This window comes from Micromys minutus (assembly GCF_963924665.1).
Source record: "Micromys minutus genome assembly, chromosome: 1".
Classification (NCBI taxonomy): domain Eukaryota; kingdom Metazoa; phylum Chordata; class Mammalia; order Rodentia; family Muridae; genus Micromys; species Micromys minutus.
The window spans coordinates 151,420,136-151,447,627 of record NC_137969.1 but is presented as its reverse complement, the minus strand read 5'-3'; the positions used below and the strand labels follow the sequence as shown (position 1 = coordinate 151,447,627).

Sequence of the window (27,492 nt, the reverse complement as noted above, 5' to 3'; positions counted from 1 at the left end):
AATCAGGGTTTAAAGAGTAAGATCTGACTGTATTCTCAGACTCTGGCAGAGCCTCTCGGGAGACAGTTTAATCAGACACCTGCCAGCATGCACTTCTTGGCAACCACAATATTGTCTGGGTTTGATGCTCTCAACCAAGCATTGGACTGAGAACAGGGTCTCCAGTGGGTGAGTTTAAGAAAAGGACTGAAGGAAATGAAGGGGTTTGCAACCCCACAGGAACAACAACATCAACCATCTAGACCCGCCTGAGCTCCCAGAGACTAAACCACAGGGACCCATGTCTCCAGCAGCGTATGAAGCAGAGGATGGCCATCAAGGAGAGGAGAGGCTCTTGGCCCTGTGAGTGAAGGCTCAATACCCCAATATGGGAAAATGCCAGGGGCAGGAAGATGGGAGGGAGTGGGTGGGTGGAGGAACACTCTCATAGAGGTAGGGGGAGGGGAGATGGGATGGGGGATTCCAGAGGGGAAACTGGGAAAGGGGATAACATTTGAAATGTAGGTAAAGAATATATCCAAAAAAAACCCAAAAAAGATTAATATCTCCTGCCTTATTCTTATTGTTTCATAGAATCTGATCAATAACACTAAACATACACCTATATATTTAATGATTAAATTTGAGGTAAATACAATCAGTTTTTCACCAAAAACTTGCACCTCTGACAAAAAAAGAAAGAGTAAGATTCAGTAACACTTCACTGACCCTGTTTAAAGTCATATATTTCTAAGGATGGCAGCTTTGAAAGAATAGATTAGTCACAGAACATTTGCACTCCAATGACCTACTTTGCTTTCCCCTACAGATGGACAGACTGAAGCCCAGTAAAGCTAAGTGACTGTAGAGGACTCAGATCAAGTATCTGTCAGCTACAGAATTCATTGTCAGGTATGGTGTGGCCCATGGTTTATTGCTGCTGCCGGGGCCTGACCCTGACCTTGTTCCTGTTTTCTGTTTCTGACCTGGCACATCCTTCACTCTGTGGTGCTAGGAGCTCCAGAGAACCAGGCACTTCTTGTGGCTCTCCTATTTTCCAGATGCCCTGCAGCCACATAGGTGGACCCACATCCCTTCTCTGCTGCAAATTTTCAGGTCACAGAGCCCACACCGCCCCTTCTGTTTCAAACCCAGTCCTGGCTACCTGCAGAGGCTCCTCTGTGGATAGTGAGTGAGATGAGGATGAACCACTTACCTTTGACTCCTTGCTGGTTGGTCATGGTTAGAGGCAGGGTGTGTGTGGAATGGATGACATGACTCCCCAATGCTTTGCCTGGTTGCTGGGCATGCTGATAGACTTTAGGCACACTGGCACCAAGAACGGGGATCTGGCAAAGCTTTCCTGTGAAATTTGGAGGGCACTGACATTTGTCCCTTGAACTGCACTGACCACCATTCATACATGGAAGATGGCAAATTACTGAAAAGGAAAAAGAGACCATGTGCGAAGCTGGTTAGTTTCCCAGAGGTTAAGTAACAGTAAGCTGGTATTCCCTCTGCCACACCCAAATACACACCCTAGGACAGACATCCTGTTTCTTCTTGAGGGAACAAGAAAAGTCCCTCAGCTCATTTCTTTCTAGCCTTTATGTTCTTCAAATGGTGACCTCCATGGCTACATTTGCCAGAATCTTTTTTCACTTCCCAATATAACCATAAGATACTTTGGAACAGGACACACTTTCCCTTTCCTCTACAGAACCCCATCCTCCTAAGGCCACTGATAGTCTCTCTGTCACTAAGCAGGACAGGCCAGGGTTTCAGTTCCATTGGTTACTACGGCACCTTGCTCTTCTAACCAATTCCCTTTCTTTGCCTTTCCTCTTCCATCTGCATGTTCTTTGCAGAAGATTCCCTTTGATTATCCTTCAAACACTGCTGCCCACAGCAGTCTGGTTCTAAAATCTTCTAGACCAGCCCTACACACTCTGCTATGATTTCATCACGTCCTCAGCCATGGCATTCCTGTTAAAGCTTTTTGCTGAACTTCAAACTGTCTACAACTGCCTATCTCCATGTACACATCCCATGCACACCCCAAACTCAAACCACCTACGGCCGTGATCATCCCACTTCTAACAGCCCTGGACCCATGGTCTTTAGCAAAACGTGGCCGTGTCTCCCTCCTCTAATTCAACATCCATTCTAGAATTCCTCTCTTTCAATCATTCAGAGCCCTCATCATTTGTGAGCTCACACCATCTCTCACTGCCCAGCCCACTGAACTTTATTCAGAACTGACAAAGCTGTCATGGAGTCATCTGCCTGGAACGTCTCCCCTTCAGTTCCCTCAGCACACAGATTTCCTGCTTGTCTTTAAATTCTGTCCCATCCCTGCTTCTCTGAGCATTCAGCATTGCCTTGCCTCTGCTTCCTCAGAAACAGTCACTACCCCTCTGGTCACGTCCCTGATGACATGACAGTTGTCTGACCACTTCTGTATTGATCTCCCTCACTGACATCCTGTGAGATCAGAGCATCAGCCCTGTTTAATTCCCCTCACATAGCTCAGACTCTAGCAGAATCAGTTCTGAAAACATAAAGGAAAGATAAATATAAACACAAAGAAAGCATAATAGATAAAGTTCTGTGCCTGCTTGTTTCGTTAAATACTCTTCTTGGTTGTAAAGAAGGGTTGGTCAGTCTTTACCCTTCAACAACCTTACAGCTAGCCAGTGACACTGAATGACACAGCATAACTGAAGCCACACAGCGGCAATGGCTGACAGATATGAATCAAACCCTTTGGGACTTCAGAAACAACTGAAAAAGCACTTCTCAAAAGACAGAATTGGGGCAATCTTTAGAACGGTCAACACTGAGAATACAGACAGTATACTCCAGAGAGATCATCTGTGGAGAGGAAGAGGTAGCTTGTTTGGGAGATGGTGAGTCAATGTACCTTGTGAAAACCCAGGCTTTTAAAGGGACAGAAGGGATCAAGAAATAAGCTGGAACGTGAAGGCTTACATCAAACCAAGGGGTTATTAAAGATATGGTATGGGGTTTGGATTTTACTCTGTAATGGACAAGTTATCCCGAGGCTTGAAGGAGAGGATTAGAAAGCTTGCTAGCATGTTCCAGGAAGGTTGCCTTGCTGATGCATTCAGGATTAGTTGGACAGCGAAGTGACAGTTGCCGGAGGCAGAGTGTGCAAACTGTCAGGATAACCCAGGAGCAAGTTGAAAACAGGGTTCAGGGTGATGACGGCGAGCATGGAAAGGAACATGAGGTAACACAATGTTCAGGGAAGATCAGCAGGATCTGTATGGACCAGGGAAGGTGGAGGAAGACAGAGATCTGGAAAACACTACCCGGCCACAGCCCAGAAACCGTGTCCTAGCCCTGTGTTTTTGATCGAGTCAAACAAGCAGGTATGCAGAGGTCCTGAGCTTCCACTGTCTCCCACCTACTCCAAAAGCTCTCAGGGAAAGGATGTAATGTCTCCAGCAAAACCAGTAACTTTGTACATCCCAGTCCAATTCCAACTTTAATTTCAGAGCCATAATTTGGCTCAGCTGATGAGATCAATGTACACTGGGTGACCGTAAAGAGAGTCAGTCCCATACTTCAATATATTAATGTGTTATGCAAATGTCCTATGAATAATTCATTAGGGAACACAGTCACTCTTCCCTTGTGACTTCCAGGAATTGTATTGACCATAGTACCTTTGACAACTACCTCAAATGTAAAGTCCATGTTCTCTCCATCCACCAATCACTTCAGTAATGGCGGGTAGGTATCACAACCAGGGGCTAATCAAAAGAAGGCACAGGCAGCCAGGAGGCAATGGTGGCGCTCTGAGGAGTACTGCACAGAGCACATATCAAACACGCTACTACTTCGAATTTGCTTCTAAAAGCACAGTTCCTTGTGTGGTGACCCCACACACACCATAAAGTTATTTTTGTTGCTACTTCCTAACTGTAATTTTGCTAGTGTTATGAATCACAATGCAAATATTTGATATGTAAGATGCCCTTAGGCAACCCCTGTGAAAGAGCTGGTTGATCCCCCAAAGCGGTCATGACCCACAGATTGAGAACCAGTGGTTTAGAGGACAGAAAGGAGAGACTATGTCATAAGTTATACAGCGAGAGAAAAATAAAGCATGTTCACACTGTTCTTGACTACTTTTCAATCAAAGAACTAAAACATTTAGATTTTTCGTGTTTGAGAGAGAGAGAAACCAAATGAGCATTAGCTTTAGTGTCTTGTTTTTGTTGCTTTATTTATTTATACTCTCCCCTTTGATGGTTTGACAAAAACATTTCAAAGCTGTGCAGCTTGAGTTTTCCCATCTATTTGGCTGTAAAGTAAAGGGAGGTGAGGTGCACACCTTAACCCAGCACTCAGTGGGCAGAGCGGGTGGATCTTAGAGTTCGAGACCAGCTTGGTCTACACAACAAGTCCTATCCCATCTAAAGGCTACATAGTGAGACCTTCCTAAGAGAGCAAGCAAGTAATATTGTTAAAAGATGTAAAGTGAGATGGTCGATAATCTATACTGCCATAAATTCACAGAAATAACCATCTTCTTTTTGAGTAGCCAGTTGACTTTTACTAGATATTTCTAGTAATGCTAATAGACTCTGAAACCCAATGTGGGCTTGGTTGCTCTAAGTGCTTTTGCTCCAGAGATGCCTTTCCTACACCTGTCCTATGGACTGTGCTAGCCTAAGAGAATACAACAGTCATCCCGAACGCTGATAACCTTATGCCCAAGGTCATCAGGGAAAGTGATTCTGCCTGACTTGTTTTAATCAGCTAAAAGGTCACTATTTATAACCACACAGGAATGAGGAACAAGATATCTATTCCCTTGTTCCAGTGCTTTCCAAAGTCTCAGCAACAGCACGGAAAACCCCTTGTCTCATCTCGGTAACTTGAGATTGAGTTGTTTGCAGCAGACAATCCTGTTACACTGACATCACCTTTTATATATTACTAAAAACAAGCAAGGACAGAGTATAGGACTTAGCTATGAACAGTTGCTTTCTGTTTCAGTGTTCATACCAATCTCTAAGCATCACTATGAGATCTGTTATCTACACCACCCGTGGTCTGTAAATCCTCCTCAGGACACAAAGAGGAACAGTAATGAGTTATCCAGTACGTTGGCCTGAGAAGCCTGTGGTTATGTGGGTATGCTGGTTGTAACTCTGTCTATGGCCCACACATTTTTCTAACTAGGGGCTATAACATAGAGCGCTGCCTTGAGAAGTACCATAACCTTGTCTGAGTGATACTTTGCTGGTCACTGCCATGATTCACCATATTGCATCATATAGTCACCAGACTATATGCAATAGCAGGAGGCATGTGGACCATCACCCTGTCATTCCAGAAAGTGAAAGTTCATGACAACGTCTCCAAGTATCTCTTGATGCTACTATAAAAGGCTAAAAGGAGCTAAAGGATTCTGCTTGGAAGAACAAGTCAGAGGTTTTAAACATAGCAAGTGTTTCAGATACATTCCATCAGTAACTGTGCTCTGGAAAACAAGTTGTGGGACTCAGAAACTCAGGAGAACAGAACTTTCACATTCTACATTGCAAATTGGAACCTGATTTAAATAATAAATACTAAGGGTTTGGGTTCAAATATGAAGGAGACGTGTTCTAAAACTCAGGGCCATAATAATCGGTTCTCACTTTTTTCCAGATATCCTTACTAACTATAAAAACACTTAAGCTGCACATTCCTTAAAGGTGCTCTCACAGTATTCTGAACCATCCTGCAGCCAATTCTTAAAACTATGCCTGCCCAGGACTTTCTGAGACAGCAGACAGATTATTTCTTATGCCAAAGGTGGGAACAGAAAACCCTCCATCTGAGGAAGGCCTACATCTACCAAGCACAGAACAGGTACATGCATGGCATTGGGGATTAGCTACTTCTACTATTTCAGCTTTGCCACTTTATCTCTAATTAGAAGGATAACATTGCCTTAGAAGACCTCAGCTTGTTCCTCCATGTACTCTCTAGATGCCCCAAAGGCAGCAATGGTTTTAGAAAGCAAAGGTTTTCTCACCCAATTTCTCCTGTTTCAGTGAAAAAGTGGGTTGATACTGTGCTGTAAAGACTTTAGATAATAACTATGTTACATAATGATCGACAGCCCAGTTCGGGATGTAGCTCCATGGGAGGACACTTGGGGAGCATTGACTGTGCCCTGAGTTACCTTCCCAAAACTACAATGTGCTTCCCACTTAAGTTAGAGTGTTTCATTGTCCCAAGAGCTAATGGAGCTAGGAGTCAAGGGGGAGGATGCCCTGATGGTTGCCTTCGTCTGAATTCAGAGCAGAGGAACTGAAGTCTACTCCTATACATGATCAAAGACAGTGGTGTGCAACTGGCTTCTCCTGCTGGAACACAGGGAGTCACAGTCTGCTTGAAAATTGCCTCTGGGAGCTCCTGTGTCCCAGCTTTCACTGTCTAAGAAACTCCATCTAAAGAGGACAGGGGATAGGGTAATCTGGCCCACCATATCTAAGGAAGTGAAAAGAAAGCTAAATTTTAAAAGAAAAAAAATCCAGTCTTATGAAAAGTCCTCACAAAATGTTTATCAAACAATAGCATGAGCTGAAGTCTTGTGGGAGAGCTTAGAAAAACCTGGAAGGAGGTAAGACAGGAGGAAATGCCGGACAAAGTCTGCTGAACAGAGACAAGGGCAATGCTTCGCTTAGTCAATAAGGACGGGGCAAAGTATGTAAGCAGAAGAAAAGTAAACTAGAAATTAAAGCTGAGAACCAGAGGAAAGAAAGTCACAGGAGACCAAACCAGGGAAAACCATGGAGCAAGATTAAGTAAGCTGGGGCCCTGGGGAGCCTGCCCTCTACATCCCTTGCATGCCAGGGATTTATCCTTGAGCCCCTGAACCTCATTATATTTAATTTTTTTATATTTGTGTGTGTATAGAGTTGCCAGAGGACATCCTTAGGTGTTATTATTATAAGGGCATACCCCACCCCACCTTTTTACAAGGTTTAGGGACCAAACTTAAGTCCCTACGCTCACATGACAGGCACTGTTCTGGCTGTTCCGTCTCCCCAGCTCTTTCTCTTAAGTTTAAATAAATACAGCACAGTCAAGCACATTTCTGGGAATTTAAAGCTCATTGACCACATAATCATTCTACAGGCAGTGGGACATTCTCATTACATGAAATAGGTTGTTAATATATTCTATAGGACATGATAAAGGGAAAAGACAGTTCCAAAGAGACTCTGGACAAAGGAAAACACATCAATGGGCGTTAAGCCCATACCACATGCATCTTCCTTTTGTAAAGGGTACAAACATTTATTACACACCAGATGTGAAAATACAGACATAATTTCATTGTTTAAAGATAAAAAATTATTTTGCACTTCACAAGGACTAAGGAGCTTCACAAATGTTTACAGTTAATCAGTTGGTTTAAAACTTCAGGCAGAGCGGTAACTTTTTTACAAGTAAAATCATGCTGGAGGGTTGAGGCATGCTTTCTTACCTATGAAACGTGGAAGGAAGAGATCAGTTACAGGAGGTTCTTCTGTAGACTCACTCACAGCAGCCCCCCATAGCACCCCCCCGCCCACAGCGTCCCCCACCCACAGCATCCCCACCCATAGCATCCCCCCACAGCACCCCCCTCCCACAGTATCCCCCTCCCACAGCATCCCCACCCACAGCATCCCCCCCACAGCATCCCCTGCCCACAGCATCTCCACCCACAGCATCCCCCCCCCACAGCACCCCCCTCCCACAGCATCTCCCCACAGTATCCCCCTCCCACAGCATCCCCTGCCCACAGCATCCCCACCCACAGCATCCCCCCCACAGCACCCCCCTCCCACAGCATCCCCCCACAGTATCCCCCTCCCACAGCACCCCCCTCCCACAGCATCCCCACCCACAGCATCCCCCCCACAGCATCCCCACCTACAGCATCCCCCCACAGCATCCCCACCCACAGCATCCCCCCCACAGCATCCCCTGCCCACAGCACCCCCCTCTCACAGCATCCCCTGCCCACAGCATCCCCCCACAGTATCCCCCTCCTACAGCATCCCCCTCCCACAGCATCCCCTGCCCACAGCATTCCCCCACAGCGTCCCCCACCCACAGCATCCCCTGCCCACAGCACCCCACCCACAGCATCCCCTGCCCACAGCACCCCCCACCCACAGCATCCTCCCACAGCACCCCCCTCACAGAATCCCCACCCACAGCATCCCCTGCCCACAGCACCCCCCTTCCACAGCATCCCCCTCCCACAGCACCCTCCTCCCACAGCATCCCCACCCACAGCATCCCCTCCCACAGCATCCCCTGCCCACAGCATCCCCTGCCCACAGCATCCCCTGCCCACAGCACCCCACCCACAGCATCCCCTGCCCACAGCACCCCCCACCCACAGCATCCTCCCACAGCACCCCCCTCACAGAATCCCCACCCACAGCATCCCCTGCCCACAGCACCCCCCTTCCACAGCATCCCCCTCCCACAGCACCCTCCTCCCACAGCATCCCCACCCACAGCATCCCCTCCCACAGCATCCCCTGCCCACAGCATCCCCCTCCCACAGCATCTCCTGCCCACAGCATCCCCCTCCCACAGCACCCCCCTCCCACAGCATCCCCTCCCACAGCATCCCCTGCCCACAGCATCCCCACCCACAGCATCCCCCCCACATCACCCCCCACCACAGCGCCCACATTAAACAGGATAGGGAGAACAATATGGACAATACAGCTTTAAAGATGGATTTACATCATTGGTGCAGTTCTCCTGCTCAAACAGAGCACATTTTTGATTTATCTGCTTTAAAACCTCAGGTGGCCACTTTCGTTCCCTCTCCACCAATCAGATACCTAGACAGGGAGGACCCTGCATCCATGGTCAGGTGAATATGGACTTTTAACAAGGGCAAAATACCAATGAGGACAAACAAGAATTCCATCAGTACTGCCCAGTTTTAGTGCTGGTGGGCATTAGGCAAGGCTTCTGTGCCGAGTTCTGTTTATAGCCAAGAGACAGGAAGAACATGTTGAGCTGCCTGTGAACTGTGCAGAGAGCCAAGGCTGCCACTTTTAGGAGTTATCACCCAGACTAGGGTTTTTAGAGATGCAGCTACTTTTCTTGACCCACCCTTGCTCCAATCCTCGTGTCAGATCCGAATTAAAAACCCATTGGTTCACCAAGTTGGACTGTGGTGCAATTGCTATTTTGGCCTGCCATGGGTTCCCTTTTGGGAGTGCGTTGGTGTGTAGGTTTATAGGTGAGTGTGCCCATGCGTGTGTGAATGCATGTTTGATTTTCCCCAGGAAAAGTCTGTCATACAATGGAAGGCAACTAAGGCTAGAGGAAGTCAGGAGGTGTGAGACTCAGGACTATTTTAGTGGCTTTATAAAAAGAGAGAGTTCTAAGTTAGCAAGCTCTGTGATGCCTCAGGACCACAGCAGGTCCCCACAAGAAAGAAAGCCCTCAACAGAAGCCAACCAGAAGCAATGTCATGCTCTTAGCTCTCCAAAACCAAGAACTAAACAAATCTATTTGCTTTTTAAACTACCCCAAGCATGATGTTCAGTTACAGCACTAGAAAGTGCACTGAGGCATCTGCACACACTAAGAAAAACTAACGTTTTTCCAGCTGAGCCCTTATAGTGCCTGGTTTCCACAGAAGCATAGTAGTGAGAGTCAAGAACAACGTACAAGGAATGAACCCCTTCTGCAGAGTAGACAGGCACCGTTGCCATGACTACAGAAGGCACCTTTGTGTATTATTGGTCCCTTGAGTTCTGCTGAAGTGAGACGTGAAGGCTAGAAGCCCCACAAGGTTTTTCACTTAATGATGTTTATTGTCTGTCTACTATGAGTCAAATGCTGGTCTAACACTTGGCAAAGTCAGCAGACAGAAATAGACAAAGCTCTCAGCCCTCTGGCACTTACTGTCTGACATCTCCAAAATACTCTAAGGGGCCAGGCTGCTCTGGGACCCCAAAGTCAAAGAGCCAGACAGGGGTGAAGAACAACTGTCACCAAATACTCACCTCCAACACTTCATGAAGTATGAGTGACTTGGGGGTGACACACAGTAGTGTTCTGGGGAAGGACTTCTTTGGTGGAAACATTGGACCTGGGAGGGTCTAACCAGAAGATCTCGATGGCTATATGGGTGGCTGTAGTTCACCAGCATATAGTAGAAGATGAGGAACATTAGAGACCTCAGGGTAACTTTCAGTGGGTGTAAGGGAGATGATGCTAAGTAAGGGCTAAGGCATAATTTGTTAGGACAATATTCACTATAGCAGCCACAACTTAAAATCTAGAATCACCTTGAGAGATGTCTTGGTGAGGGTTATAATACACACAGTGTGTTTGCGTCACTATATACATACCCTTTACACTGTTCCCTGTTACATATTTCTACATATTCTTAAGAATCCATACTTTAGTGGCTATGTAACAGTCCAAATAGACAAACACAGATCACATAACTGCTCTTCTCTTGTTTGTTCAGTATTCAACATTACAGAGAAAGTCTCAGGGAACATTCTCAAGAATATGTTATTCTTAGTAATTATACCTTCATGCACTAAATAACGTTTTTTAGTTGCTTAGTATACTCTAAGTGACAGGCTAGGAGACACAGAAAACAAACAAACACCTGAGATTCTGTCAGTGTAGCGTAGCTGCCTCATCACTAGGGAGGACACAGAGTGCACACATGAGCCTTGAACTAGATCTCTTCCCAGAGGTTGAATCCTTACTAATGACCAAACCTTAAGCATGTACTTTAACATTTGTCTGTCCCATGTTTTCACCTGTAAAACCACAATACCCACATGCAGTTCATGTCGCTGTCACATGGCTTGACTGGGTTTATACCTACCAAAAGTATGTAAAACTCAGCTCACCAGACAGTCTGCCAAAATTAGGCATTACCATTGACTTCGTGGCTATTATGGAGGGTGCAGTGAAAATACAGAAAATGGGGAAACCAAGGCAGCATGCTGGCAAGGAAAAATATATAGAGCCTACAGCTACCTGAACCATGTAACTTAGAGCTCACAATTCCATCTACCAGCCTTTGGGAATCTAGTGCAGGGCTATGAATTGTTGGAGAACTAGCTGCTGAATTCCATAAAGGGGATGCAATGGCACCAACAGCAGTGTATTCACAAACAAAGTTCACATTTAGCTTAGAGGATGAGAACACACTGAGACATTTCTCACTACACCCCAGAAATGGCTTTGAGCGCTCTACCCTCCTGCCTCTGCCTCATGAGTTCCAGGGTCACAGGTGTAACCCGAAGCAGGGCCATACCTCATGCAGCCTGCTTGGCATCTTTGTTTTTCTGGAGATTACCTTCACGATGGTTTGCATGGATAGACATACTTAAGATTTTATTTATTCCGTTGATGAAAATATACTTGTCAGTCTAGTTCCTGTTCATTTTGGTTTACTTTGGCAAACAATTTTACTTTATTTGCTGTTTTTACACAGATAACTTTATATGTGCTTTTTTTTCTACATCTTATTGTTTAATCCTTAAAAACCTATCAGTCCTCTGAGCACCTGAGATGTCAACTATTCCATCCTAACACTAATTTTTTAGTCTTTCTTGTTAATTTATTTAACTCATTCCATCTGAAGGCTTGCTTTATCCTGGATAGATTAGAATTATTTTTGCTGCGAACTAAACTCATGATATTGGTTATTAAATAAAACTTCCTTTCTCATGTTTTAAAGATAAGTGGTTACATTGGATAGAAAGCTTCCAAGGACAGATGAAGACATAACAGAGTAGAAAACAGAAAACTTGGCAGCTCCAGGTGAAGTCAGGAATGGGTGACCAGAGAGAAAAATGCAGGATAAGAAAAAAAAAATCATCGAGACCTACTCAGACGAGCACAAGAGCCGAGTAGCATTCCCCAAGGGACATGAAAGGAGAAACACACTGGGTCATAAAATGAAATGGGGTCTATAAAATTCACTCTAAAAGCCAAAAGGAATAAATTCTGGGTGGACAATGTTTGGGAACCACTACTATAAACAGAACTCTGCATGGCTGTCTGCAGCTCTCTCTTCCCACCCTGCACGGCCTTTTACTTTCCCAGACCCCACTTCTCTGTCTGCCACACTGGAGGCATTTTCCTCCGCCGCCCTTTCTTTCCATGGCTTTGGTTATACTGTACAGACAAAGTCTAGCTAGAGGCTGTCTACACTTTTCAGAAGCAAAAAGGGCCACAAAATCAACAGAGAAGTCTTTATTATTTAGATATTGGTTACAACTTCAATGAGTAATAAACAGTTTTCGAGCTGGAGAGATGGCTCAGTGGTTAAGAGCACAGGGTGCTCTTCCAGAGGTCCTGGATTTGATTCCCACCACCATTATGGTAGCTCACAAGCATTTGTAACTCCAGTTCCTGGGGATCCAACCCCATCTTCTGGCCTCTGAGAGTACTGGATACACATAGTGCACAGACATACATGCAGGCAAAAAACCCACATATATAAAATAGTAAAAATTAAATAACATGTTATGTCTTCACAAGAGAAGTCCAAGTCACAGGTTAAAAAGAAGGGCTGTTCATACATGTAAAACAATGACAATTTTCAGAACTGCCTCATGGGTTGCATTTCCACAGTGTGTATTAGAAGAACATTACAATCCTGATTGTTTATTGTCCTGGTTTCATTTCATTGCTCCCTTGAAGTGAGAAGCGATTTATTTGGCTTATAATTCCAGGTCAAATCCCTCAGTGGAGAGAAGTCAAAGCAGCAACATTCACAGTCAAGCACAGAGATGAACGAATGAATGTGGGCTGCTGTCCAGTTAATCTTCTCTACTCTTACACGGTCCAGAAACCCAATCCAGAAAATGGTGCCACCCACAGTGGGCCAGTCATTCCCTTATCAATAATTGCCACCTAAACAGTCCCCCGACTGCCAATGGAATATAGATAATCTCTCATCAACATGGTCTTCTCCAGTGATACTAGACTGTGTCAATTTCACAGTTAAAACTTAGCATCCTCTTCCCTGGCAACTAACTACTCCATAACTAAGCACAAAGATGGATGGAAATGTCCGGCAGGCTGAAAGAGGATCTGAAGACACAGCCAGCTCATGACAGTAAGGGAGTTCCCAAAAGGTTTCTAATTGGCTCAGTCCTGAGACACAGGCATCTGTATGCAACACCATCAAACACATCCAGTCCTTGTTTATTTCACATTCTCTACAACCACCAGCAGAAGAGCTGCTCCCTGCCTCATGGCAGAAGTACCCATTCTGATTAAGTTCTTCCTGCCCTATTTTGTCTCCTGCTGTTCCTGCCATGTTCTGATTAATCCTATTCATCCTCAACACCTAGTCTTTTCCACACACATAGGGTGCTAGACATGCTCTTTCCTCTTCTTCTTCAGCACAAACCTCTACATTAGCATCCTCAATGATGTGTGTTTTGTTTTGTTTTGTTTTGACTGTGAGGTCAAAGCTGGCACCTACCACATACTCCTAGAGCATCACAGAGTTGTCTGTAATTCCCAGAGTCTACTATCTAACTGTCTGAGTAGATGTCATTCTCCTCCAAATGATCTTGATCCCAAGAGCATAAGAAATGGTCTCTGGGACTAGGCACTTGCTGGAGCTTATCCATAGAGGTAGCAAAAATGCTTTGTACATTGTACCTGTCTAAAGGGAATAAATGAGTGTTTTGCTATACATGCTTTTTTTTAATTGGAAATCCTTCTGAATGGCAAACTACAGATGTTATAATTTACAAAGTCCTTCACATTGTTTTTCACAGCCCTGAATCAGCAGCTAATTTATATCAGTGGTTCACTTTTACTGAGTTTTCCCAAGGAATTTGCCTTACTTTTCATCAAAACCTTTCTTTTTTTTTTTTTTTTTTTTTTTTTTTTGAACAAACAGTCAGTTTATTTAACATTTGGTTTTGCAATTTTAGGTTAGTAGCAAAAAGAAGTGGCTTTTCATAGAAGAAGGAGGAGGAGGAGGAGGAGGAGGAGGAGGAGGAAGAAAAAGAAGAAGAAGAAGAAGGAGGAGGAGGAGGAGGAGGAGGAGGAAGAAGGAAGAAGGAAGAAAACAGAAGGAAGAAGGAAGAAGGAAGAAGAAAGAAGAACCTCGGAGTTTAAAGACAGCATATGTGGACTTGGGATGGAAGTACCTGTTAGCTAGGAGTGATATCCCCGGCATCAGTCTGCATATTTCTAGTGGAGTGGTAGGTTTTGGTTAGTTTGGAAAGTTAGTTATGTGGTGGTAATTTAAAATCTTCTGCTGTCCACTGCTTAAAATCTCACCACAGAACCTTGGTGTTAAATGAGAAATATCCAAAGGCCACATGATTTGTAACTGTCTGATGAAATAAGCCAAGATGTCTGCTTCCATTCAGTTTTAGAAGCTTGATATGTCAAGTTCAGAGCTTCATAGCTCTTTCCTGAACTTGGAACATTCCACTAAATCAAGTCAATATGCATCAAGACTGACTTCCAGAGGATGATCCCTTTCAATCCTCAATATTGGCGGGAAACTGTGTTTCTAATTAACTCTCCTGCAATGCAGCTCAGACTATTTTAACTGACTTCTGCCATCCTGGTGTATATTCAAATACTCAGGCACCAAAATGAAATAATCACCGGACATTAATATTTTGCACAGGATAATAACCAGAAACACAGAAGGGAAGTCAATTAAAACTACTATCATTAATCAGGAATAGAAAATTTTCCAAATCCTTTGGCAACATTCCTAAATACATACACACAAAAAAAAGTAATCAGAGAAACTACTTGGGTGTATGAAGGAAAATTCCAGAACTTTCCTCTAATATTACTTTTGTTTCATTCTTCTTTTCTTTTATGGATAAGTTCTGAGGTTACAGCAACTATGTAAGGATGTTTTTAGGATTAAAATGTACATACAGTTCATATAAATTAAAAAAAACTTACCAAGTTGGTTTTAACTTGAAGTTAAAATTTATAACTTACAATTTTATTTAAGTTGAAGTATAGAAGATCTGACCCAAATAAGAAGAAGAAAAATCAAAACTCATACTACAGTCTACTCTTAGAGTCTCTGGTGGCAGAGGAAATCCCTAAACTGAATTAGTAAGTGAGAAAACTAGGCAGGAAAGGAGGCTCAGGTTACATGGTTTCCTCTACACAGGCTCATTTCAAAGCATGAGACTTACAAAGTCAACACCATCCTCTTCTTCTTTCTTGAGACATGTTCGAAAGCATCAAAGGCTAGACTTGGTGCTTTTGTATAGCCAAGGATAACTTTGAGCTGATTCTCGAGTCCAGCTTCTGAGTATCACAATTTATAGGTAACTTGCTTTCTGTGGTACTGGCCTCTTCTGGGCCCAGGCCCTTTTACTGGTTCAATTTCCCATTCTAACTCTTCCCTGCATGGAGCTAATATACTTAAACACACCTCTCAGGTGACTCCTGCTTTCTGGTCCATTACTTTCATCAAGAAGGATATCCCAGCTGCTAAAAAAATATTAATAGCCAATATCTCCAGCTGTAATAAAATCACCCTTACTTTTTCTTTTTACTGTACAATTTTAAAGTAGGTTAGAAAAGTCCTGTTCCAGAAAGCAGGAAGTATCAGACCTAGCCCTGGGTTGAGCTGAGGGGCCTTGAGCTGTCTTAATGGGTTCTCTGGAATGTAGGTTCTGATTGGTAAAATGATAGACTTGAGACATATGACTTCCTTCCCAGTGTTAAATTTTTACATCACATTTTAAAGAATACTCTTTATTAGCTACAAACCTTAGGGTTCTTCCCCGTCACAGTGCAAGACATCAACATGACCAGCTTCCACTTCTTTTCTCTTCAGTGTCTTGTCTTTACTTCTGACCCATTACTCTAGTGCCTTTGTTCAAATATACTGCCCTGTCCTCTGTGGACACAAGGCTCCTGGGAAGATTCCCCACCTTACCACTCTTCTTCCCCCGACAGAATTACAATTCTCACCCCAGGTAGATTCCAATGGAATCTCTCCACACTATTCCCAACTTAGACTTTATGGCATATGCATTCAATCGACTCATTTACTTACACATGTTTTCTGTGGCTCTCACCTAAAAGAGAGAAACAAATCCTGTCTTCTCAATAGCTTAGGGATCAGAGCTTGTGCCTTGGGAGGTCTGCAGTGAGAATGGACTCCATCCACAGAACAGTGTGTTTTTCACCCACTGTCGCCCTTCATGACTAAACCCCTTCAATTGCCTCCCAGCCAGTCCTCTCCATTTTGACCTGTCCCACAGATGAGTCTGAACTTCTTAGGATTCCTGCATTCTCGGTCAAGAGTCTACACCAGTGATTCTCAACCTTTGAGCTGTGACCCCTGGGGGGGGGTCACATATCAGATATTTATATTATGATTCATAACAGTAGCACAAATACAGTTAAGCAAATAAGGTAGCAACAGAAATAATTTTAAGGTTGGGGTCACCACAGTATGAGGTCATTAACTAAATGAGGTATCAAAGGGTCACAGCATTAAGAAGGTTGAGAACCACTGGTCTATGCCAGTGTATTTGTGTATTTGAAAGCTTCCTGGCTAGTTTCTATTAAAAAAAAAAAAGACAGACTCCTCTTCCCAGTCTCAGTCTTGCCCCACCTCTCACCTTCTATGACCATCCTTTAAGAAGGGTATTCTGTTCAGTGAGGACTTTTGGGTACCTCCAAGTACACTCACAAGCCTGTTCAAAACGAACTAAACTGAAATTGTATGCAGAACTCAAGGATGCCTATAGTGCCTCAGCAGAGAGTAACCCAGAAGAGTCATCTATGGGACATGGGGAGGGGGCAGAGAAATGTCCGTGGTTTATAAGCAGGCCAGTGGTGTCAGCTCTGCATCCCGGCCACAGAGGCGGAGATCCAGAGATAGACACTTGTGAAGTTTATTCGAGGACCAGCGAGGAGGACTGTTGACAACATAGATCCTTATGTTATTTTCTCAACCAACACCAAACTAAGAAGACTAGCAATGCAGTAAGTGGAGTGGCAGTTTCAGACAGCATCCTGTGGCCTTTGAGGCAGCTTCTGGTATTTTCTCCAAGTGTGTAACAATGTTTCCTGCAGTCTTCAACCCCAAGTCTCAGATCTGTGTCTAGACACCTATGACTTCACCCACCTGCATTCTCTGCATCCTTTCTACGTACTGACAGAGTTATATCTAACATAAAATCTCTTGACACTTCCTATTTCTTAGGCCCAGAGGAATGCTCCCTCAACTCTCCATATTAGCCACAGGCCAAATGACAGGACCTTCTGATGGAAAGTGGCAGATCTCTTCTGAACCCCTCATACATCATTTAATTACTGGTTGACACTGTCCATTTCCTTTTTTATAAAGAGTAAAGGAAATGGTAATGGAATTAGAACAATTCCATTCTTGAATGCTTCTTTTACCACTAGGAAGAGAATGGCTATGATGTGGAGAAACCCAGGGCTCATCCATCTTACCCTGCTGCCAATTGGCAGCCAAGCAAATGAAAGACAGCAAGTCTAACTGATCACACGTTTGGATGTTGCCACCATAGTCTATGTTAGGACAGCTTAAACTTGAGGGAAGGACAAGGACAAAATTCCCACTTTCTCCACTAGCATAAAATTGCTCAGAGTTCTTATGATTAAAATGGAAATTTCTGTGTTTCATAACCCAAACCCCTATAGAAAATGGTGAAGCCAGAGATTGATAGAAATTTCCAAGTAATTATTAGATATACAGTCGCAAAATCCAGAGATGTCCTCAAGTGAAAAAAAATTGATCATTAAGAACTGATTTTTATTTTTTGAGGTGGTTTTTAACTACCATCATTACATCCATTCACTGATGTATTCAATGGATGCATTTATGAGCAAATATAAATTTATTTAATAAGCCCCAGCTTGTTAATAGGAGACAGAACAATATTTTCACTAAATATTCTCTTGTGAACCAGACAAAAGGCAGGAGTTATTTATAAGTAAGTGCCTGCCACTGTATTGCAAATGATAAGTCTACCAGTTAAGTTCTGGAGGGGCTTCTCAGGCCCCTGGAAAATTATCAAGGAATGTTAGCAAGTACACTCGCTCTCAGCAAATCACCCATGCTCACCTGAAAGAAGCCATTCAAAGGACACCACAGAGATGAATAAAAAGTTGAATGAGTGGTGTCTAAGAATAGCCCAGGGAACTCATAGTCACAAGCAAATGATTCACAATTTCTTAGACTGATTGTCAATAAAAACTATCATGTGACTGTTTAGTCTAAAATCAAGGTTATATAATATGGTCAATATAAACTTCTTCAAGTTTTCCCCTTTCTTGGTTAATAAAATGCATTGACTGCTTGCACTCCATAGGCTTAGGGCATAAAAATAATGGAAAGAATCACACATCTATTAAATGTTCTGCTGCCACAATCAATGCTATGCTTCCATCAAAATGACAATGCCCCATATGTATTCACAGCAGGAGAGGAAAGCACAGTGACCAGAGTAACAGGAAGTAAGTGGCTCTTTGACATCATTGTAAAGGAGAGGTGCAAAATGTCAGATTCCTACTGCTTTACAGACACCATATTCATGGCTTTCTTCTGCAGTCCTATGAATGACACCTTTCTACCCCTAGTAATAGATGATAATTTGAGATTCTGAAATAGTCGACACTCTTCAAAGCACACCATTAACACACAGTAGAGTCAAGGTTCAAAATCCACCATGCTGTCTCCAAAGCTGCACACTGTACCAGTGGTTAGGGGAAGGCAAAGGAGGGTTGGAAAGGAACCTGTCTCCATAGAGATGGAAACTAGGTGAGCACCACCTACAGGGTAGATGCTCCCCTCTCCTCTCAATAAAATGATTAACTTTTTATAGCTCTTGTTGGGCCTGAATGGACACTCAACATATGGTGCTCGACAGCCTCTGATAAAACCAGCTCAGAAAGTAAAATCCAGTGTAAATCCTTGAGCTGAGGACCACAATGACTAATAAATAATAATGAAGCAGAAATAATGACTACTAGTCATACCTAACCACCAGGACTCTCATTGACAATATCTATTCAATCTCAACAGAGTTGAAAAGTCTATTTGTACAGCAAATCAACCAACCTATTCTTAATCCCTACATGGTCCCAATTTATTATACTAATCATTATGACAAGAACAAAACAGAGAGAACTCAATGCCTCATCTGTAAAAGCTTAGAAGCTTCTAGAGAAAACCAAATTTACACAAGCCCTCAAGCTCTTGGGAGGGCCACCCAAGGACGCTGACACAATCAATCAAAATATTCCCTTGGACACAGCATTGCCCTAACCACATAAATGACCCACTCGAAGTCATTCCAAGGAACTTGGATTCCATTACGCTCAAGTTCCTTTGTATTCTTCTCCCAACAATTAAAAGGGTAAGCCTCCTCAAGACCCTCATAAATTTAGTGTCTGCAGCTACAGAAATGGAAATTGCCCATGACCGTTGTTTTGTGCAGCTGGATTGTCTCTCTGGGTTGAGTGCTCTATGTGACAGGCCTCGGTTCTCTAGGCAATCGAAGTGTTACTTATTTCTCTGGATGAAAAGAAGCAGCTGGGAGAATGCTTAATAAATCTGTGAAGGGCACAGGCAATGTCCATGGTCAGCTCGACTCTTCTCCTACCTCAGAACCAAACTTATTTTGGGAACATTTTTTTTCTGATGTCATCAGACTGTTGCACAGCAAGACAGAGTGACCCAAGATTCCAGGTAGGTCATAAGAGACTACTTAACAAAAACCTACTCATGTGAGTTTCTTTTGTGTGTGTGTGTGTGTGTGTGTGTGTGTGTGTGTGTGTCTACCTGTTAATGCATGTTTGTACATGAGGATGCCAGAAGTCAACCCTGGGTATCTTCCTGAATTGTTTGCACCTTAATTTCTGAAATAGCGACTCTCATCCAACCTGGAGCTGGCTCAGTTAGATTGGCCAGGAACTCACCAGTTTCCAGAGTCCCTATTACTGAGACGACAGAGGCTCATTTTCACATCCAGTCTTTCAGCTGGTACTAGAGATCTAGCTTAGGTTCTTGTGTGTGCACAGCAAGAATTTTAGCAAATAGGTCACCTCTTAGCATTGCTGGCTTTTTATCTTATAAAAGTTTAAGAAATTAAGTGACAAAAATAAGAAATAGAAGAGGGACTGGAGGGATGACTCGGAGGTTAAGAACACATGTTCTTCCAGAGGATATGAGTTTAGTTCCCAGAACCCACATAAAGCAGCTGAGATCTGCTGTAACTTCAGCTCCAGGGGATTCGATGCCCTCTTCTGGCTTAGGCAGGCCCTGCGTGCACACACATGCACATGCACATAGAGAGACAAATAATTTAACCAAATATATTTTGAGACAGAGAGAGACAGAGACAGAGAGAGACAGAGAAAGAGACAGACAGAGACAGAGACAGAGAGAAACAGGCAAGGAGGATAGAAATTCTTCCTTGGAGTTAGAACCAGTTTATGTTCTCTAAAGCATTGGGCAATGACTGGAGGTTTCTGTACACTCAAACTCTCTGTCAGTTAAATGACCGGAAAGCCAGGCCTTGACTGTCCAGCAAGCATCCAAAGTTCAGAGGGGCTGATGCCATTCACTAGCTCGTCTTGAAGGACTCAAAGTTCTCATTATTTGTGATGGAGAATCCAGGAAGTATCAGACACAGTGACAAGCAAAACACTCACATCTGACATGATAATCAGGACCTAGGCAGGAATGAGAAGTGACAAGGACACGCCGCTGCCATGACCATAGCCACCACTTGCCAGCTGATGCTTTGTCCTCTTTCAGAAGCAAGCTTAGGGACATTAAGTCCCTGTATTCACATCTTATTGCCCTCTTTCTGGCCATGAGGCAACTGACGTGTGCACTTCACCACAGCCCAGTCTCAAAGATAACATGTTTCCTGTTTCATCATACAATGTGCTGGAATAACAATGTGCCTTCCTTACTGAATAATAGAGAAGAGGTCTACCCTGTGTTCTTACCATTTTGAAGGCGAGTATTTTCTGACATCAGAGCTGCCTAGCTCTATAACCCATAGTAGTAGATCTACATTAGAGGAGAGGCGGGGAGAGGAAAAAAATTTATTATTTATAGTATTTAAAAGTTACTGCCCCCAAATCTGAGTCTCTACTTTAGGTTCCAAGACATCCACGCATTCTGGGCAATACTTGTGAATCACTGGAAAGAGATTTCACATCTCTCAAGAAAAAAGGTGGGGCATCTGGGTGAACACAATGTTTATGAATCAGAACATGCTTTCTCTCCCCACTTCTGTTCAATAATTACTTTGAAGCCCCTCCAGGCAGTAGCTGGAGAGAGGCTAACCCCATCTGGCTTTCCAGAGAGCACCTGAGAAGTCCTATCTCAAGTCTTCGTCTGGACCAAGCGAGGAATGGCCTAGAACTTAGTGTTCTTCCTGTCCAGGCCCACAGCAGCTCCCATGGGCAGTATGCCACGTTCTGTGGTTGGAAAGGAGGATCTGCCTTCCTGCAAAGCTTGAGGATGCTACTTCTAGGTGAGGGCTTATATTTAGAATCATGGATCCCTGAGAACTGCCTTCAAAATTCTCCACTTTTGTCTGTATGAAATTTATGCAACATTCCATGTTTGTTCTCATGCCAAACAAAGGCTTATTGTAATAACTGAGATATAGTCTGCTTTACATATATAGTCTTCCTTGAGTAATGTCACCTCAGCTTTTCCTGGGTACGGAATGGCTCTTATCCTCACCTAAACTGGTTAATAATTCAGGAAAACAAACTTGCATTTCATCAGCTGGGACAAACTTTCCCTGACACTCATCTCTTGTGCACTACCAATCCTTCTTCTGAGCTGCAACATCCTCAAGAAGTCACCTTCAAACTCTCTAGATGTGAAAACCTCTCAAAACGCATCTCTCCCATTTGATAGCATGGATGAGAGCCCAGCACCAGGGTTCTCAACTCAGGCTACATGGCTACTTTAACATAGAGAGAAAAGCATGAAACACCATGGTGGCTACAGGAGAAACGTAGTCCTGGATTCTGAGACCTGAGCTTCAAACCTGGCCTTTCGAACAGGCTTGCTGCAAGGTGCTGAGCAGTTATTAAACCTAATCAATAGAATGCCTCCAAACACCTGAATTCTCAGCTACTGGGCATTGGTCATACAGACATCACTCCACAGTGCTGGTGCTAATCCAGGGTTTCTTTTCCCCCACCATGAGTGTATACGCCACTCATCAAACTTTAGGGTCTTCCTGGGTTTCCCACTGGAAGTTTATGTCTAAGGTTAAAGAGGCAAAACAGCCGAACAAAAGCTTTTAGCCAGATATGGTGGCATACACCTGCCTGTAATCTTAATAGTTGAGAGGTAAAAGCAGAATTATCAGGAATTCAAAACCATCCTTACTGTTTGATGAATTATCCTCCAGCCTGGGATACAAGATTGTAATTCAACAGATTCAGGGATGCTCTAAGCATCGGGAAAGATACAGGACAGACTTACAACAGATTCTACACCTGAATATGAGCGATACGGAGACTTGCAGACTCAGAGAGTCAGTGTCAAACCCCTGGAAAGACAATCTTATACATGAGCAAGATGCAAATTAAAATACCAACTCACCCCAGTAGCCAAATCAAAATGCCTCCTGAAGAGTGTGTTGGAGTTGTGCTAATTCAACTACCCATTAGACAGCTGGACAAATAAAGGCTAATTCTAAATAAGTGCATATTCTATGGTTTAATAACACTTCCTACCATTATCCTGGGACCTTCACAGATATATTACATGGTTATGTTACTATTCATTGTCCAATTCATGGGATCTAGAATTACTGAACAGACATGAATCTCTAGGGAGTCTGAAGGGTTAACTAGACCAGTGGATCTCAGCCTCCCTAATGCTGCAGCCCTTTGGCACAGTTCTTCATGTTGTGGTGATCCCCAAGCGTAAACTTATTTTGTTGCTAAGTCATAACTGCAATTTTGCTACTGCTCTGAATCATAATGTACATATCTGCTATGCAGGATCTCAGATATGCGATATCCAAAACGGTTGTGACCCACATGTTGAGAACCTTTGAGCTAGCTGTCTAGCACCTGAGTCTGGTTAAATAAGTTACAGTCTATGCTGGGAGGGACTGTGGTACAGTATTTAAAACAGTGAGGCAGATTTATTCCCATGGGTATTCATTGGTAGGCAAACAAAGCATAGCACAGGACAGTAATTAACATATTAAAAAAGCTCCAGGTTGTGTTTATATCTCTGCCAATACATATAAAAGGATCTATTTCTATGTCTAAGAAAGAGAGCTGGGTGGTCACAGAACAGAAATGGAAACAAAACTTAAATTTGTCAAACAGTTTCCATCCCACTTTTTTGTCCATTTTATGAGTCATCTATTCAAGAGATTATTTTCCAATAATGTACAAATCAATTTCTTTAAAAAAAAAAAAAGTCTATCATCAGATAAAATTTACTGTAACTTAGGTATGAACAAAGGCCAGCCAAAAAGAGAAGTGTGTTCAGATGGGGAAGTTTACAAGACAATTTCATAGAAAAGCTTTTGAAAAGGATGTTGGTACACACCATAATCCCTGCACTCAGAAGGCTTGGGCAGGAAGATGGCAAGTGAGATGTACTTTGTCATCATCATCATCATCATCATCATTATTAGACAGAGGTTAAGGAACCCCCAGTGAGACTGGGGCTATAGAGTTCCTCTTGACAGCATTTGTGGCTTTGGAAGAGGACATAAAAGACACCAGGGAGCCTCCAAGAGGCATCTGGAGCAACAAAGAATCAACCACTGTCTCCTGTCCTCCAGGAATTTGAAGCTACTGGCATCTTCAGGAACCCAAAGCACGATGAGCTCTCAGCACAGGTCTGGAAACAGGGATTTCTAACTCTTGAAGAATACTCATGTGTCCGTATCTGGCCTTTTCTTTATTTTTATGCAAAGAAAAAAAAAGTCAAGGCGGTATTAATCCAGAGAGATAAAGACATCCCTGGGAATTGGCAGGAGATAAATGAACTCAAAGATGTATCAGGAAAAGCTACCCCTCCAATTACTCTGAAAATGCTTTCCTCAACTTTAAAATTGGCTTTTGACATTTTCAACCTTACCATGGGGATTTAGCTAACCATGACTCAAATTTTTAGTCGTCAACCATCCATGTGCTGCTGTTACTCATCACGGGGTCCCAGCCCAATCTGTGCAGTACAGATTCACATTTCAGTTCTAAGAAAATAAAACCCTCATCCCTCCCCAGCCCATTGGCCCAACCCGACTTCATCCTTTTATCCTGCTCCAAACAAGCTGTGCTTCCTTCGGGCCACCATGGAGCCATTCTGTTCTGGGCCAAACTCTTCTGAGAACTTGGAGTTGAAAATCTAAGTAAGAAGAACATAGTCATTTGTAAGCCCATGCAATGTTTCCAGGCCTTGATTTTCCTGATTAAACCTGTCAGGCTGATGACACGTTGCCACGTGATGTATCACTGTAGTTGTGCAAACCGCTCTTTGATTCACATGGAAAAAAGAGCCAAAAATAAAAAAGTGAAAAGGGGAATGCAATGTGCATGGTTGGAAATCACAGAAGGCGTGTGCAGAATAAAACGTACTAAGATAGCCTACTCCGTGTACACACTATGCTGCTCCCTCGGAACAGGCTTAGCACCAGCAAAGCAACGGGCTTTGAAGGCTGCCAGGAAAGCCTGTGTCTCCACCCCCTCAACTCTTCAGGGATGAAAAAGAAAAAAATGAAGGCTTACAAAATGGGTCTTGTCCAAGTAAGTGCGCCAAATCCAAAAGCAGAATGCAGATCTCCTAAAAGATTCACAACCAATATCAGCCATACAGGATGCCGTAATTAAGTGCGGAGCTTGGAAAATGGAAATCCTAGCTTGAAAAAAAAAGAGTATCAGCCACATCAAACCAATTCGAAACTGGGCAGAGGACCTGAAGAGGCATGCCTTCAAAGGAGACTCACAGATGTCCAGTGAGCACATTAGAAGACAGTCAATCTCACCCATCATCAGAGACATGCAAATCAAAGCCATGAGATAGTACATTCTAATTAACAGGAGAAGAAGGAAATAAATGTTGTCCAAGGATTCCGGGAAACTGCAGACTGGAGCATTGCTGAGGGGACCATAGGAATAGCACAGCCACCAAGGGAACCAGGTTGGTAATTTCTGCAGCAGCTAAACTCAGAGCTCCCTATAGGTCAGCAGTTCCTCTCCAGCTACGGGTGGAACACCTCTTACCTGTGTGCTTCAGATGCGTATGAGACTTCAGAGTTGGAGAGGATTTTGTTTCTCTGGTTGGTTGGTTTTTGTTTTGTTTGCTTGTTTGCTTGTTTTTCTGGTGTTGTTTTAGAGTGTTTATATTATCTTTATCTATTTGTGGCCATCCCTAATGACAAAATCTCAAGTGTTCTCAAATCAACTTGTTTTGAACTACACATAAATGCTCCAAAGATCTCAGCTTTGGGAGCACTTCAGACATTGAAGTTTCCAGATTAGGGCTGCTCAAATCTTGCACATGTTACCCTAAAATTCAAAGGAATGAGTCTGATATACACACACCACTATCTGCAATAGTCAAAAGAAAAATAACTTGCAGCGGTTTTCTGTTGGTAGAATTATAAGTCGGTACTCCACAAAAGTGAAAAAGCACAAAAGGTAATTGTGCAAATCCTAAGACCCTTGGCCGGATGACCAAAACCTAAGGGAACAGCTCTGTGTCTTATGAGCAGGTGAGGGCAAGTTCTCATCCTTGCTTTTCAGAGCTGTGCCAGTCATACAGTGAGCCCTCAGAACACAAGTTGTATCATTGTCCAGCTAGACTATAAGGATTTGAATCACAGAATGGCTTTTATTTTTTCAACAAGTTTGGAGTTAAAATTTTAATGTCAAATCTTTAAAAAAAAAAACAAAAACAAAAAAACAAAAAACAAAAACAAAGCTTTCTTCTTCAAACTTGGCAAAATATAGTGAGCCTTAGTTTAAAGTAACAAATGTGTGCCTCCCCAAGGTGCTAAGCTTATTTGAACATGCAGTGATACTATCTTTCAAATAAACATGCTTGGCATTCTCTCTCTGGCTTGTCACTGCGCAGCACTCCGTGCCTGAGTGTCTACATTAGCAACAGCGAGTGTGAGAAAAAGCCTCTCATACATCCACGTCTGAGACAGAAAACTTACGTCTCCATCACAATGTTCTCCACTATTCTTTTTTGAAGTTCCCAAAGATGTCCTGTGATATAAACCGGAAAGCTGAGTGGGGAAGTCCTGTGAGACTTTTTGACCCATCTTGTTCTTGGTGCCACCATCTCATGTAAGATTCAGAGCACGAATCAAGTCTTCAGGGGTCTAATTGGAGTTGATTAGATTATACATATCCAAGGACGGCTAGACCTGTGAGCCCTACCATTGTCCTACAATCATTCATCTATGGTGTAAATCTTGGAACTTTCACCTAGACAATTATCTGAAGCTAAGAGGAAGGTTTTCCACTGACATGAACACAGTGTCATGAGGGCTCTGAGGTGTCTAGAAAAAAAATAAGCCATCTTTAGCAGGGCTCCCCAACTATGGTGCTCTTAACATTTGTGGTCTATGGTGGCTTGATCAGGAATAGCCCTTATAGTCTCATATGTTTGAATACCTAGTCACAGGTTAATCAAATTCCTTGTGGAGGATTAGGATGTATGACATTGTTGAAGAAAGTGTGAGATTTGAGGGGAGCTGGATTCAAGGCTTCTACGTTCTCTCATCCTGTCATCTCCTGTGCTCTCTCTGCCCCCTGACTGCAGCTTTAGGTGTGAAGTCTCAGTTTCCCCTGCTATCCTGCCTGTTCTAACCAGTGTGGACTCCAGTCCTCTGGAACCCTAAGCCAGAGTTAGCCTGAGAGCAAGAGGAAGGGAGTCCAAAGTGCTCAGCATGAGAACCACTGCTCCATAAAACAGCTTCCCACACGCTGTGGGGATAAGGTGAGCAGAGATGTCCAGGAGCATCAACTGTGTCATAGCCATTGGAGAGCAGTGAGGGCAGAGCACCGGGAAAGAAGAAACAGCCAAATGAACATGGAGGGATCAGATTTTCCTGTTTTCTGCTAATTCAACCACTCCACGTCTAACAGTGAATGTGCAAGTGCCATGTTCCCAAACAGAAATCCCAGCACTTTGAGTCTACAGGTTCAACACAGGAATTCAACACAGTTAATTAAAAACATCACTGCTGAGTGACAGATTTGGGTCAGTGGGGTTTGTCCAAGTGCTTGTTGTCCTACCTCCAAAGTGCATCTCTGGACACTGTTGGGTGCTTAGAAGTCATCCTAGGGAATGGGGGGGGCATAATGCATAATGATGGTACTGTAAAATATCTCCCTTTATGCCTCTTCCACAACAATTTAATAATCTGTCTCATGGCTAATAAACCAAGGGCAAATTCTTTCAAATCATCAAAGCACATC

General features: G+C 43.3%; 1 protein-coding gene across 2 annotated transcripts in view; it reads right to left on the bottom strand.

The window, feature by feature from the left end:
* Positions 1-27,492, bottom strand: part of LTBP1 (latent transforming growth factor beta binding protein 1) — a gene marked incomplete at its 5' end in the record, with an annotated part of 370,057 nt that overhangs the window by 157,660 nt on the left and 184,905 nt on the right. For both annotated transcript variants that reach the window (XM_080931548.1, XM_080931549.1), the window contains one exon: positions 1,196-1,420. In XM_080931548.1, coding sequence (XP_080787674.1) covers positions 1,196-1,420 — 225 coding nt within the window. The remainder of the gene's footprint in view (positions 1-1,195; positions 1,421-27,492) is intronic.